The sequence below is a fragment of the Gordionus sp. m RMFG-2023 genome, chromosome 1 (assembly GCF_954871325.1).
Source record: "Gordionus sp. m RMFG-2023 chromosome 1, tfGorSpeb1-WG-v2, whole genome shotgun sequence".
In the NCBI taxonomy this organism is placed as follows: domain Eukaryota; kingdom Metazoa; phylum Nematomorpha; class Gordioida; order Chordodea; family Parachordodidae; genus Gordionus; species Gordionus sp. m RMFG-2023.
The window spans coordinates 86,809,611-86,824,310 of record NC_088775.1 but is presented as its reverse complement, the minus strand read 5'-3'; the positions used below and the strand labels follow the sequence as shown (position 1 = coordinate 86,824,310).

Sequence of the window (14,700 nt, the reverse complement as noted above, 5' to 3'; positions counted from 1 at the left end):
GACTAGCTGCAAGTCTGTAATTCAACAGTATGGATTGCATGGGATAGATATTGATTGGGAATATCCCTATGGGAGCGAAAGATCTAAACACGGAAAATTACTAAAGGTAAGCCTCTTAACCGATAATAAGAAATAGGTTGTTTTTTGGTTTGTATTTATGATTATTATAGATGTTTAGTTAAGGTTACTTTGGTTTGTTTTAAGTGTTTAGTGGCATTGTTATTTTTAGTACTTTTTTTTCTCGTTTTTTTGTTTTTTTTCATTTATCTTTTAAGTAATAAATGAAACCAGGCTCCACGGTCTTAACTTTCCTAGATATATTTTTTGGGTGTTAGAAAAGATTTTAAATGGCTTAAACTTTATAATTGTTTATAAATAAGGAATCTTATTGAAAAGATTTAGTAAATATAAATCAGAAATTTTAAATTAGGGTAAGGATAGTAAGAATAAGGGCCATTACATTTGGATAAATTAAAGAGCTCATTTATTCTAAAACAAATTATTGGAATATGTACTAAAAAAAATTAGATTTTGCGACAAACATTAGGAGCAAATCTAATAATTATGTCAGCCGTTCCTGCTGGTGTTCAAAACTTTGTTGGGTTCGATGAAGTCGCGATGAATAAGTAAAACAAACAAATAAATTTAAATAATTTTTTACTTTATATCTCTGTCTAGATGTAGTTGATAGAAGATTAAAAAAAAATCATAATTTTAAACCATACAATCTAAAAAAAAACATCCATTTTAAATATTTAAGGTCTAAAATAATTCCCTGGCCATAATTCTTAACCTTTTCACTCATTATATGCATATTATAAATAAGTAACTAGTAGTGATGTATAAAAGTTATCTAGATTATGTATTGTTGATGACGTATGACTTTCATGGAGCTGGATGGGAAAGCAGCACCGGTCATAACGCGCCTTTATTTGGTACAGGACCCTACACAACGGTAATTTATTTCGATATCAAAATAAAAAATTTATTAAATTGTTTGTAACTTTTTAACACCACAAAGAAAAAATGTAACAATTTATTAAGAAAGGTTGCGTGGACGAATGGATAAAAAAGGGTCTCAAAAGCGAAAAAATTGTAATTGGTTTGCCATTTTACGGTCGTACATGGCAATTACGAAGTTCGAGTAATCATGGCGTTGGCGCACCATCTGTCGGTGCAGGATCTGGTGATGGATTTTTGGCTTTGAATGATGTAAAGAGATAAATGTTTATCTCTCGGGAAAAATCGATTTATTATCTTTTTCTTTCATTTTATAAAAGATAAATATTTCAGCTTGGACCCAATATTGGGATGATACAGCGAAAGTTCCTTACGCTGTTAAAGGAACAGAGTGGCTGAGCTTCGACAACGAAAGGAGCTTGGAGGCTAAGGTTTTAATTAATTTGAATGAATATCGAAAATGCTATATGGATATGTCTATATCATAACAAAATTATTGATAAATTTAATGATCACTAAATCTTGTAGAAATGTCTATATATCCTATCCTTCATGTTCTCATCTAAAATAAGATTCAATGGGCATGCCAAAAGAATTATCAAGGTGTGATGATTTGGGAATTATCCCAAGAAAAAACCCAATCTCGAAGTCAGTTCGTCCAAGATAAACTAGAATCTTATTGCGGTGAAGATAACAAATCTTCGAGTCAGTTTGTCCTAGACAAATCGGAATCTTTTTGCGGGGAAGATAGCATACTTCTACCTTTATCAAATTCTCCAATTACAACCTCAGGTGCTACACAACACACAAATCTTCCTGTGACAACCGGAAGTTCTAATGGTTGCAACGTGGATACTAATATGATTTGTTTGGGCAAATCAGGGCTTGCCAAATATCCACCAGATTGCAAGTATCAAAGAACAACAAAAATTTTATGTTTCTTTAAAAAATAGTTTTTAATAGGAAAATTTTATTTTTTAACCCTTCATACAAAAAAATATTTTATGACAGTAAGTACGTGGATTGCAGATTGGTAGGCCATCCCATATTCAGTTGCCCATCAAATTTACAACTAAATGAAGCTGGTCAATATTGTGATTGGGAAAATAATGTTAATTGTGTGCCGTGTTAGACCTCACGCATAGAATTTATTCTTTACATAGTTTTAAAAATGCTATTGCAAAATTTAGTTTATATTTATTATTATTATTTTTTAGGTACTAGTATATATATTATATTGTATTATGGGATTGGGTATAAAAATTCAATTTCAACTTTTATTATTTGATTAGATTTACAAATCTTAAAATGTTTTTTTTTAATTAAAAAATTGTATTGTACCTTATAATTTTAAATTTTAACCATAGATGTAAATTATAATAATAAGTGTAAAGAATCATAGTATGTGTAGAAGTCAGGTCTGTAGAGATGGACCACTATCAAGCTCATGTCTGAGTCAGTGTTGTTAAATCAGCCAAGTTTTAATCCTAAACTATGAGTCTCAATCTTCAAGTTGAGATTTTAAGTTTTAGAATAAAAACTTGGATAAGCCTTATTGAAGTTGGTGGGTGGGTGATTTAACCATTAGTTTTGTGTAATAAATTCGCGATTGTATAATTATGACATTAACATTTTATTTATTATACCTTTTCATAATATGATTTTGGGATATAGCAATTATTTATATTAATTTTACCACTTTATATTTTATTATGCGGTTTATGCAATTGATTCTATTATTTAATTCTATTATTTCACTAATAGGAAATTATTCCATTATTTATTTATCTTATTGCACGACGATATAACTGGTACAAATAAAATTTAAAAGTAATTAATAACGTGTCCAATTATTCACTATTGGCTTTTTTCGCGATAAAAATAATAACATTAATAGTGTTATGAATACGAATCCTTAGTAAATTATTTAACTAAATAAATGTTATTTGGCTTTTGCATGAAATAATAGAAAAAATAGGATAAATAGCGATGAATTCATAACTGTTATCAACTTAAGATCCTAATAGGCGATTAAAAATCTAAATATGTTATGAGTGCATTGTTTTTAGGGACTAGATCTTGTGTCTTTGGTCTTGAATGATGTAATATAGATATAATACAAACTCCAACTCATAGCTATAATCTTCTAAAATACAATATTTTAACTTACACTTAATAGCGATTGGATCTTCTCTGAACCCACCTTTAATGCAATTAACTAAAGTAACATTAACTGTAAAATAATTATTAAATCTGTCGAGTTTACTCTAAAAAAATTCTATTTGGGACTATATAAGCCTTTTGACTTTTATACCAATTATAAAGTAAAAAGGATAACACTTTTGAAAAAAATATTAAAAGATTTTTGGTAAGAAGTCTCAACCCCTTCTTAAAATTTGGGAAAGGGGCTAAAAATAACAAGTAGATTAGTGGGAGGGGGGGGTGGACTTTTTAACCCCCCCCCCCCCAATACATCCCTAATGTCATCACTTCAATCTAATTAAATGTGATTTGGAACTAAAGGAGGGCACACTGCAGCGTATACCACACGAATGTTTCTAGCTTATGCAAATTCAACTTTATTCTTTAAAAATTAATCTTAAGAATTCTCTATCAAAAGAAAAATCATTTTATAACAATATTTTGCAGTAACTATTCATAATAGGAAATTTTATTTTGTATTCCGAGCCCATTTATTAAAATTCTATAATAAAAATTTTAATTTCTTGTGAAAGTATGCAACAAGGAGAAGCTTATATTTACACTAATAGATTTTATTCAAATTTTAAACCTTTTATTAAATACACGATAGCAACATTGTTGGTCTTGCAATAATTAACATTCCAGACATTATTAATAATTTTAAACACATTACAGATTTATCGCTTAACAAGTCAAATCCATAATTCTTTTCTTAACAATTCTATTATCAAAAATGTCTCTTTCAAATATTTTTTCATTAAGGAATTTACTAATCTTAGTTCTTCTATTGGTGGTGGCACTACAATAAGGGTCTTTTTAGACCAAACTAATTCTACTAAGAGATTAAATTTTAAATGAATTAATAGCTTATCAGGCTTTCTTATTATTTAAAAATTATTTAATACATCGACGATTATATTTTCTAAGAGATCTAAGTCAATCTTCTCAAAGATCTACCGTTCAAGCATGAGTTGCAAATCGGCACAATATTTAAGACTATCGCTACTAAATATTAATGTTGTTAAAAGGCTCGTTTTAGCCGATTTTTAAAAACGGCTAACTCAATATTTTCGCCAGAAAAATATTGACTCAATCTCGAAATTTCGATACTATATGTCTAGACCTTTGCTCCTTCTATGAACAAAATTTTCAGGCTTGCGTAATATTTTTCTGTATAAAATACTGTGTTAGCCGTTTTTAAAAATCGGCTCAAAACGAGCCGTTTAACAGCACTACTAAATATAAATCCAAAAATAAGTCGTACATTCTCTTATGTTAAAATCCCAGAATTTGTTTCCCGTTTCTCATCCCTCCTCTTTTTTACATCTTTTATCTCTACAGGTTATGCGTAACATTAGAAAAATCGATTTCGAACGAGAGCTTTATTTTTTAGATTATTTTCAAGGAAAATTCTTGTAAAATGTACTGCCGTTTCATACCCACTGGGTACGCCTACACATAATTGATCAGGGCTGAGTATGTGACAGGCTTTGTGTTAGATTCTTGAAGAAATTGCTTTTGCTACCAATCTGCGATTATTTGAACCAATGGTGACGAGTCGGTTGTCCTCATTGGGGGTTTTAAAGGGCTAGGAGTTTGGCACCAAGGAGTAAGGAGGTAACGAAACTGGAGAAGTCTCTGTTTAAGATTTTATTAAATATGTTGGCAATTTTGTGAGAATTGAGTATATGTACATATCAATGGAGTGGTGATGTCCTGAAGGAAGATTGATTGGATACCATCAAGTACGTGAGTAGAACGCGATTAAAAAATAGGATTGTTTTTCTTACTTTTTCCTATGTGAAATGAGGTACAATGCGAGTTGTGGAATTAATAAATCGGGTGTTTGAGCATTGCTATAGGTCTCTTCGGAAAAATTAGCAAGGGTATCATTAGCGAAAATATGTTTAAGGACTCCTTTAATATTAGGACTGTCTATTATTTTCAAAATCAAGGAAGTATATTGAATAAAAATCTAATTGTTCCAATTAAAAAAAGGTGTTAAATATGTGACTTTCTAACACGGGGTACGGCTAACGGTATACCCAGTCACGATATTGAGGAGCTTCGTCAAATTGTAAGTCAGATGGGCAACTCATTAGGACGGTTTTCCACTCGACAATGCATTTCTGTTAAAGATGTTTTTTAATATCATTTTAAAAATAATGTTTAATATGAAGTTAAAATTTTTGCAACTACATATAAATCAACCAATGACATATATAATACCTAGACTGACGATTCATTCTATTAAAAGTGTACATCAATGCAAATCAGCTGGAGACGCCATCTTGGTTACACTAATCATTATTAAAATTTTAAACGAGAGCCCAATTTATTGCTATATCTGATGCAAACTTTATTAAAGAATTACCGGATCATCGAGATAATAAGGAAACAAGTTATCAATATCAGTAGTTTTTAACATGAGAATAAATACTATATGTGTTACCAAAATGGCGGGTCCAGCTTATTTGCTTTTAACGACGCTTAAAAATGCATTTTAATGAATGAATCGTCAATCTAGGTATTATATATGTCTTGTCACCAACTCACAGAGTACCATTAAAAGAACTATATACATACTACTTTAACCACTTATCCTATAAAAACAGCTGACGATGATGATTATGAAAATTATTTAAATATATGTATTATTTATTGTATTTATACGTCTCTGATTTCATATTGTTAACTAAAAATACTTTTATATTTAATATTTCGATTATGAAAGTTATATATCGCTTTTTAAAAAAAATTAAAATTAATATGGAGCCTCTAGAACCTAATTCGAATGCCTCATCAGTGCGCATTTTAATGCTTGGAAGAGACTGAGTGGAGAAAAGTGAGTAATAGATTGCATTCCTTTATGTTAGAGGCAGAATTAAGAAAAATTATCAGTCACGAATGACCGAAAATAATTAATTTTAAAAAATTAAATCCCAATAACATAAATTTTAAATTAAATTTAGCAAGTATTTTTTTATACATTTTTTGCAGAATTTATTAAAACTTTATTTGTTTTATAGCATGCAGAGGGCGCCACATTTTTAAATTATTTTTTCGTTACTTATCAAAAGTCATTTAAGATTTTTGCAATATTTTTTTGAATATTTAAAAAATACTGACATTCCGGCGAATAACGAAAGTGAATGAGATGGGAGGGGAATACAGAAAATTGTCATTTCGTAAATTTGTCTGTTCTGTTAAATATCATTAAGCTAATAAAAAAATTCCTCTTACACAGCCCCCTACCTCCCTCTTTCCCAAAAGTGCTATAACCAATAATTTGAAATAAAAATAGGCAAAAGTCAATTAATCTTTTAAAATAACCGCTATAATTTATAATTTTTGCGGAAAAAGGGTATTTTTATATAAAAAAAACCCAAATTATTTTTCTTAAAATTATATTATAAAACCTCTAATAAATTTATAGGGGGAAACTTACTTAATAAATATTATTTTGTTCACCACTACCTCCCCATATTAAAATACTAGAAACTCCTATGCAGCGAATAATTTGTGCTATAATGTTTTCTTTCTTGGTTGGTTTAAAAATTTAAAGAACTGTTGGGTACAAAATTCAAGATAGTTGATTGAATAAATTAATTTCTTATTAATATCTTAACCGAGTTCGTATAATTTCAAATTATTATAATAAGTTATTATTACATGAACCAAAATAGAATATGTCACCATTGGAACCTATCCTAACCCCGAGCAAAAGTGAGCTGTAGGCCCGAAAAGGGGAAGAGTTGGGCTAAGACTTCCATATAAAATATATATAATAAAAATTTCTACGATGCTCTTGAAGAAATTTTATCTGGCAACTTTGCTGGGTTAATATGTTCCATTATTATTTTTACCTTCTAGAAACCGCTCCCCCCTTACCCCTCCATCATTCAATGATGCTTAATCCTCTATCTGGTTACTAAAAGTTTTTGTTAACCCTCTCATCCTACTACCCTCCAAAAAATTTAAATGAAGCTATTGCATTATAATCCGCTTCGTTAGAAAGGCTCTGATTTTGTTAAAATTCGTCTAAAGCCATTACGCGCACTCTATATAGTTAGGTCATCAAAACAAATACACGTATTTGATTGGTTTACTATTCGTATTCGTGCGAATTATAAAATATAATATTCTTATTCGATATGGTTAACAAATAATAAATTTATCGATTTTTAATAATTTCATTTTTAAAGCCATATATTCAATTTAAATAAGCCTAAAATGAGTGACGCGATGGTAGTTCACAAATTTCAGAAGTATCACTGATTAAAAAGACACTCGGCATAAAATATCCTCGGATAAATATCTAAATTTTAATAATTTTTCAATAAGAAAAGGCAAAAAATATATTAGTTTCTTTCCATTCCATTCTTAACTAAAAGATTTTTACTCAAAAATTTATAAAAATGTGCATGAAAAATTATTGGATATGGTCGGGCCGAACTATAACATAAAATATCAAGTAAGGCATAGCACATCTCTGATTTTTTTTATAAAATTGTAGGTCAGCCCCGGGCCTTGAAATTTTGGTTTATTTTTTTTTTTTTGAATTTCAAGATTATATTTTGATTATTATTATTAATATGAAAATCAATGACCGTATTTTTTTCCATATTATAATAGCGATCATAGGTAAATTCGCAAAAAACAAACAATTTATTAAATGATTTGATCTAATTTTAAATAGATATCAAACGTAGAAATAAACGACGATAGAGAAGAGAGATATATGAGCACCTTATGCAAAATTGGAAAAAAAAATTAGGTATAGATATTTAATGATGACTGGAAAATTCGTACTAAAATATTTAACCGACATTGAATACAGACAGTAAGTATTTAAAGGTTTTACCGATTTTCGCGGGCAGCGTTAGCCGTAAGATTAGGGTTATAGTAGAAAGAAAGATACGGGGGTAGGGTTAATATTCACTATTTAACGGGTAATCAAACAGGAAAACACTATTTCCCGAAGTTAGTGTTAAGGTTAAATTGATCACCATAAGGGGCAGAATCATTATATAAAAAAATGGACAAAATTTGTTTAATATGCTAAGATTTATATAAGATTATTATAAAATTATCACTTAAAATATTTAAACAAGTGAAGAATAATAATTCAATATAAAAAAAACCCCCTATATAATCATTAAAAAAAATTAAATTGGGATATTTTTGTCCGGTATCTTTTTGTCCGAGGTTATTTTTTTTTACATGCGTTTTTTTTTCAGTGTCTATTGACCGAAGGTATTTTTGTCTCACCGTTTTTTTGTTCTAGGATATTTTTGTCCAGTGTTTTTTGTTCAGGGGTTTCAGATATTTATGTCCGAATCAGGACATTTATGTCCAAGATTCGACTCCAACTCGATCATAAGTTTTAGTAATATCTGAATCTGAATTTGGGTATAAACAAAAAATATATCACCTATTTTTTGAGTACAAACGTTTATTTTTTCTATTGAGTATGTCTAAATTAAAAATTGACTTTTTAAGCACGTCCTAATGGTCACATTGGATTCACACACTTTCCCTTTATTTAATATAATAATAATATATATATATACAATATTTTAAAAGTTTTTTTTTCTTCTTTAAATATTGGTTTGTTATAATATGGATCATGGGTAGAAATAAAAAATGTTGGATCAGGTGAAAGAAACAAAAGAAGAAGAAAAAATTGGCACAACACTATTTTATTTTTTAGATATTATGTGTTAGTTATATGGTTATATTTTATATATACTTGAAAAAAACTTCTATTTTCTGTTTTTATATACCTTGTTTTGATCGAAAATTGAAACAGTTGATTCAACATACCCTATTTTATCGAAGGCCATGAAAGCCCTATATATGTGTATAATAAAATATAGAGAGAGAAAGATATAACATAAAATATTTACATTTTTATATTTTTTGGTAAAAAAAAAAATTATTTTCTTTTTAAAAAAAAAGATAAAATAAGATAGAGTATCTTTTAAAAAAAATATATAATGATTTCACTTTATCTTACTTTGGCTGCTACATATTGCGTCTTGGGCTATGGTATAATATATTTATTATCATTATTATATATTATATCATCAAAATTTTTTTACTAATTAATAGTTTCTCTTACTGTTAAAAATCGAGTAAAAGTTTTAAGTTGGACAAATATTATAAAAAATTTTCTTTTATTCTTAAGGTTACAAAGATATATTATATCAAAGTTAATTTATAAATTTTTTTAAGGAAAAGTCCATCATCTTCCTAACTGTCTTTCTATTTTTGGAGGAACATTTCTTGTAGTTTTTCATTCTTGATCCCGAATATACCACTATTATCATTAAGGCTAATCAATTAAAAATTATTAATATATAAAAGTAAAATTTGTTCAAAAGCCAATGGCAAGATTTTCTACAACTCATAGAGTAAGTATTCTGCAAATGCAAATTTTTAAATTTTTAAAAAATTGCTCTTAAATAAATGATTTAATTTGCTAACATATTGTAAACTTTATTGCAATGATAAAATCCTGATTATTAGACTTGTGACTATTTGGGGACATAATTTATTATTTATAAATATAATTAAGTTTATTTAAATTTTTATTTTAAAATATTTATATTAATTAAAGATATAAAAAAAAAGTTAAATATCCTATATAATTATTAAATTCATAAAACAAAAATAACTATCACGATTAAGTGTCGGCTAAAGTTATTGTCGGGTACATACCATCCTGGAGCCAACAGAATTTAGATATATCAAATATAAATGGTAATTTGATCACTCATCTACTTTATGCCTTCGTGCCAATAGGAGCAGATGGAAAAATTAGAGTTGATTCCCCAGGTATGTTCCAACGAAAAAATATTTGATATTTTTTAAACGTAAAGGAATCTATATTTACATATTAATATTAATTTGATAAACATATTCGCAGCTGTATAACTCTAAGAGATAGGGATTGTGCATCTACCTTTAAAATGTAAAGGGATATAAAAAAAAATAGCTTTACAGTGATTATGCTTAATTTAACACTCTTTATAACATCGGATACATCCAATTAGAAAGAATTTTCCAGTTGATTTTGCTTCGCTTTGTAAATAATTTTCCTCTTTGGATCGTTTTTAAATTAGTTAGACCTCTCTGACCTCTCTGACCCCAATATATTTTTTTATTTAGGTTAGTAAACTCTTTGTATTTTTTTTCTAAAGTAAAAACAGCTGATATATAAAATTTTTTTGATTAAATCAGTAATAGGCCGTATTTACTATCAATTTAAAAATTGTATAAATATTTTTTTTTCCTTTTTCTTCACTATAATTAGCGGATTTCCAAAAATTAAAGAATTTAACGATAAAATATCCTAACTTAAAAATTCTACCAAGTGTTGGAGGAGCAACCTGGCGATGGATGTTCGAGTAAATACTTTAAAATTATACAGAAAAAAATAAAACACTTATATACTATCCCTTTTCATTCCAGTCAACTTAGTACAGATGCTTTGATTCAAACATTTGCTACTAGCTGCAAAACTGTAATTCAACAATATGGGTTGCATGGGATCGATATTGATTGGGAATATCCCTACGCGAGCGAAAAGGCAAAATATGGAAAACTGTTGCAAGTAAGTTTCTAAGCTAAAATTATGGATATCTTTTTCTACATCTCTTGCCTCTTCTAATGTATTCTCGTATTATTTTTTTTGGAATTTATAGCTAGACCTATGTTTTTATAGTTTAAATAAAGCCCCTGTTCTATGAGCCCTATTAATTCCCGTGAAAAATAAAATAAAGACAATTTTAGAACAGAACTGAAAACATTGGCTATGAATCAGGGCGGGGTAAAATTGGCAAATATCAAGAGCCCATATGTTTTTTAATATATGAAAATGATTCGAAACTAAATCAATATCTATAAAATTTAGGTTTTGCGACAAACTCTAGGATCGAATTTATTAATTATGTCAGCCGTTCCAGCTGGTGTTCAAAATTTTGTTGGATTCGATGAAGTCGCGATGAATAAGTGAATATTCCAAATGATTTTTTTTAACTAACTAGAATATGGGTAGTAGAAATTGAGAATCGTGATTTTATATCAAACTCTTAAAATAAATTATAAATCTGTATATTTAATCTGAAATAAACTTTTTAATTTATTTCCTTCTTCTTAGAAATGTTATGAATATTGCAAATAAATATAAAGTTATCTAGACTATGTATTGTTGATGACATATGACTTCCATGGAGCTGGGTGGGAGAGTAACACTGGACACAACGCACCTTTATTTGGACAACCACCTTATACAACGGTAATCTATAATTTGTCAAAGTAATTTATTAAATTGTCTCTAACATTTTAAAACCATAAAAATAAAATTGAAATAATATTTTAGAAGGGATGCGCGGACGAATGGATAAATAAGGGTCTCAGAAGTGACAAAATTGTAATTGGGTTAGCATTTTATGGTCGTACATGGCGATTACAAAGTTCCGCTAATTATAGCGTTGGCGCGCCATCTGTAGGTGTTGGATCTGGTGATGGATTTTTGGCCTTGAATGATGTTAATTGATAAAATATTTGCCTACTTCAATTTCCCACATTTTTTTTTTATTATTATAAAAAAAAGATAAGTAACTCAAATTGGAATGAATATTGGGATGACACTGCAAAGGTTCCTTACGCAGTTATAGGTACAGATTGGCTGAGTTACGACAACGAAAGAAGTCTGGAGGCTAAGGTTTTAATAAATTTGACGGAGGAAAAAAAATTTATATGTTTGCAAAATTATAACCTTGCCCATCGTATTTAATTAAACCCATCTTAAAATAAGATTCAATGGACATGCCAAAATAATTATCAAGGGGTGATGATTTGGGAGTTATCTCAAGAAAAGACTCAATCCCTTGTTAGTTTCGTACAAAATAAGTTAAATTATTATTGCGGGGGTGGTAGCACCAATCCACCTGTTACAAATCCACCTGTTACAAATCCTCCTGTTACAACCGCGCATACTACGCAGCATACTAACCCTCCAGTAACAACCGGTGGTAATAATGGTTGCATCTCGAATACTAATCAGATTTGTAATGGTAGAACAGGGTTTGCCAGTTATCCACCGGATTGCAAGTATTTAAAAAATAACCTTTTTAAAGGTTTTATAAAGATTATTAATTTTTTTAATTTGCCGTCAGGAGTAATTAATAGCTTCGAAAATAAAAATGTGTGAAAAATTATATTAATTTTAAAATTATATTTGATGTTTAAAAAAAAATTATGTTTTATGACAGTAAGTACGTGGATTGTAGAGTAGGGAATTATCCTCTCATGAATTGCCCATCTGGTTTAGTATTTAACGAAGCTGGTCAGTACTGTGATTGGACTTATAACGTAAACTGTTCTCCATGTTAGAAGACCTCGCACATTAACTTATTCTTTAAATACATTTATTTTATATGCTATGGTAAAATTGGGCTTTTATTGGGTATTAGTATTTAAAAATATATTAGATGAAAAATGTTCAAATCCTTATCTACCTTATATTTGGGGTATTAAATTTGTTTCCATTTTATTTATTGAGTTAATTAATTATATCATAATGATGTTCAAATCTATAGCTATATTATATTTGGGATTGGGCATAAAATAAAACTTAGATTATTAATTATTTATTGGGTTAAAGATTAATAATCATTTTTAAAATATATTATATATTTTAACATTTAAATTTAATAAAAGATTTTGGGTTATAATATTTTACACATTGGTCATCTCCCAGGTAAGAGCGATGAATGATATAATAACCTTGTTTTGGTACAACATCTTTAAAACTCGAAAATAACTTTTACAATGAACCAAATCATTCTGTTGGATGATTTTCCATTTCTTAAGAAAATTTACTTGGATTATAAAAATAAATTTGAGAAAAGATCTATTTAAATATTTTAACTCAATAATCCCCTATTTAATCATTTAATATCTGATCGGGATCTACCATTTTTACTCGTTCCTTAGCTTACCTTAACTTAAGCGATGGTCATCAATACAAATCCCTCCTCAGTACATTAATTTCACTCCCAGTATCTTAAATAATCAACTTAGATAACGAATCTTTTCGTTATTTAACCAGTTTCAGCCTGGACATACCTCTATTAAACCAGTACACTTGCAACAAATGTAATCAATTCGCAGACTGTTTTTGATACCATGCGCTTCATTATAAATTAGTATAAAAAATTAATCTACAACAAAATAAATACACTTATTGCTAAATTTCCCAGTAAGATTAATCTCCCGTGCTTTCTTGAACCCACTTTCTACATAGATAAAAAAAACCTGCCAACGGCAAAAAAAAACTTTCTAATAATATACATAACCCTCATCTCAGGGCTGAGTAAATAAAAGATAAACATTTCATTTCCATCGTAACTACATCATCCTGCTCATTTAGGCACGCCGCTTTGAATCTTTTCAAAACGGTTTCGAAATCCATAAGAAAAAAAGCACATGTCTCACATTTTTATAAACTAAAACAAAACATTGCTATCACAATAATTCGATCCAATTTTTTTATCTCTCTTTAGCTTTCACCTTTTCTGGTGGTAAGCTCTTTCAATATCTCTCTCCACTTTATGTTATTCATGCTATCTCTTTTATTTAATTTATACTTATTTATATTGGCTCTAACTTTATGGCCCCCTTGAAGTTTTGGCCTTCCTCTTTTAAGTCTGCCCATCACTTTCAAACTCTCAACCTTATTTCCTATGTAGTTCATAGGCCTCCTTCATTGTGTGCCCATGCCACCTAAGTCTGAATACCATTATCATAGTCTTAATGGGACCTTTAAACTTTCTAGTATTCTTGTACTTCGCACCTTATCCTTTCTTGTTACTCCAGCAATCATCCTCAGCATTCACATCTCCATAGTTTGTAGCAGAGACTTGCAGAGGTACCATTTGTACGGCCCAGCCCAGATTTGTTTTTCCGGGTTTTAAAATTTTAGGCCCGGCCCGGATATTTAAAAAAAATTTTTTAGGCCCGGCTGGGAATTTTTTAAAATTATATTTGACCTGGTATATACAAAAAATTGATTATTTCATATTTTATCATATTTTTCGGCGAGTATTATCATTTAATAAGCACGTATATTAGCTAATGTTGTTAAACGGCTCGTCTCGAAATTTCGATACTATATATCTAGACCTTTGCTCATTTTATGAGCAAAATTTTCAGGCTTGCATAATATTTTTCTGTTTAAAAACTGAGTTAGACGTTTTTAAAAATCGGCTCAAAACGAGGCGTTTAACAACACTAACATATTTTATTTTTTTTTTATTCTAAACAGATATTTAATATATTACAAATTGATACTATAAAAAATTTGTATAAATAATATTTTGAGAATATACCATGTATTTATAAAAAAAATAAAAATGATATTTTATTAATAAAAAATAAACATATATTATAAAATAATGTATTTAATCTTTTGCGTATTTATTCCATGGCAGGAAAACTATAATTTTATTATGTAACTAGTTGATAACC

The 14,700-nt window shown here is 28.7% G+C and overlaps 1 protein-coding gene across 1 annotated transcript; it reads left to right on the top strand.

Annotated features, from left to right (window-relative positions):
• The first annotated feature begins 871 nt into the window (after positions 1-871).
• Positions 872-12,564, top strand: LOC135930875 (acidic mammalian chitinase-like). The gene is made up of 14 exons (XM_065467672.1): positions 872-955; positions 1,045-1,212; positions 1,281-1,391; positions 1,533-1,870; positions 1,972-2,087; positions 9,856-10,002; positions 10,481-10,574; positions 10,639-10,780; positions 11,081-11,178; positions 11,359-11,464; positions 11,549-11,716; positions 11,783-11,893; positions 11,987-12,282; positions 12,444-12,564. Exons 1-14 carry the CDS (start codon positions 872-874, stop codon positions 12,562-12,564), a joined length of 2,100 nt encoding a protein of 699 aa, XP_065323744.1.
• Positions 12,565-14,700: the final 2,136 nt, after the last annotated feature.

Excerpts from the sequence above, each read along its gene's own strand:
- LOC135930875 (XM_065467672.1), top strand. The coding sequence starts at position 872 with ATGACGTATGACTTTCATGGAGCTGGATGGGAAAGCAGCACCGGTCAT. Across the intron at positions 10,003-10,480 it reads AATTAGAGTTGATTCCCCAG|CGGATTTCCAAAAATTAAAG; the intron begins GTATGTTCCAAC and ends CACTATAATTAG. Across the intron at positions 11,179-11,358 it reads GATGAAGTCGCGATGAATAA|TTATCTAGACTATGTATTGT; the intron begins GTGAATATTCCA and ends ATAAATATAAAG.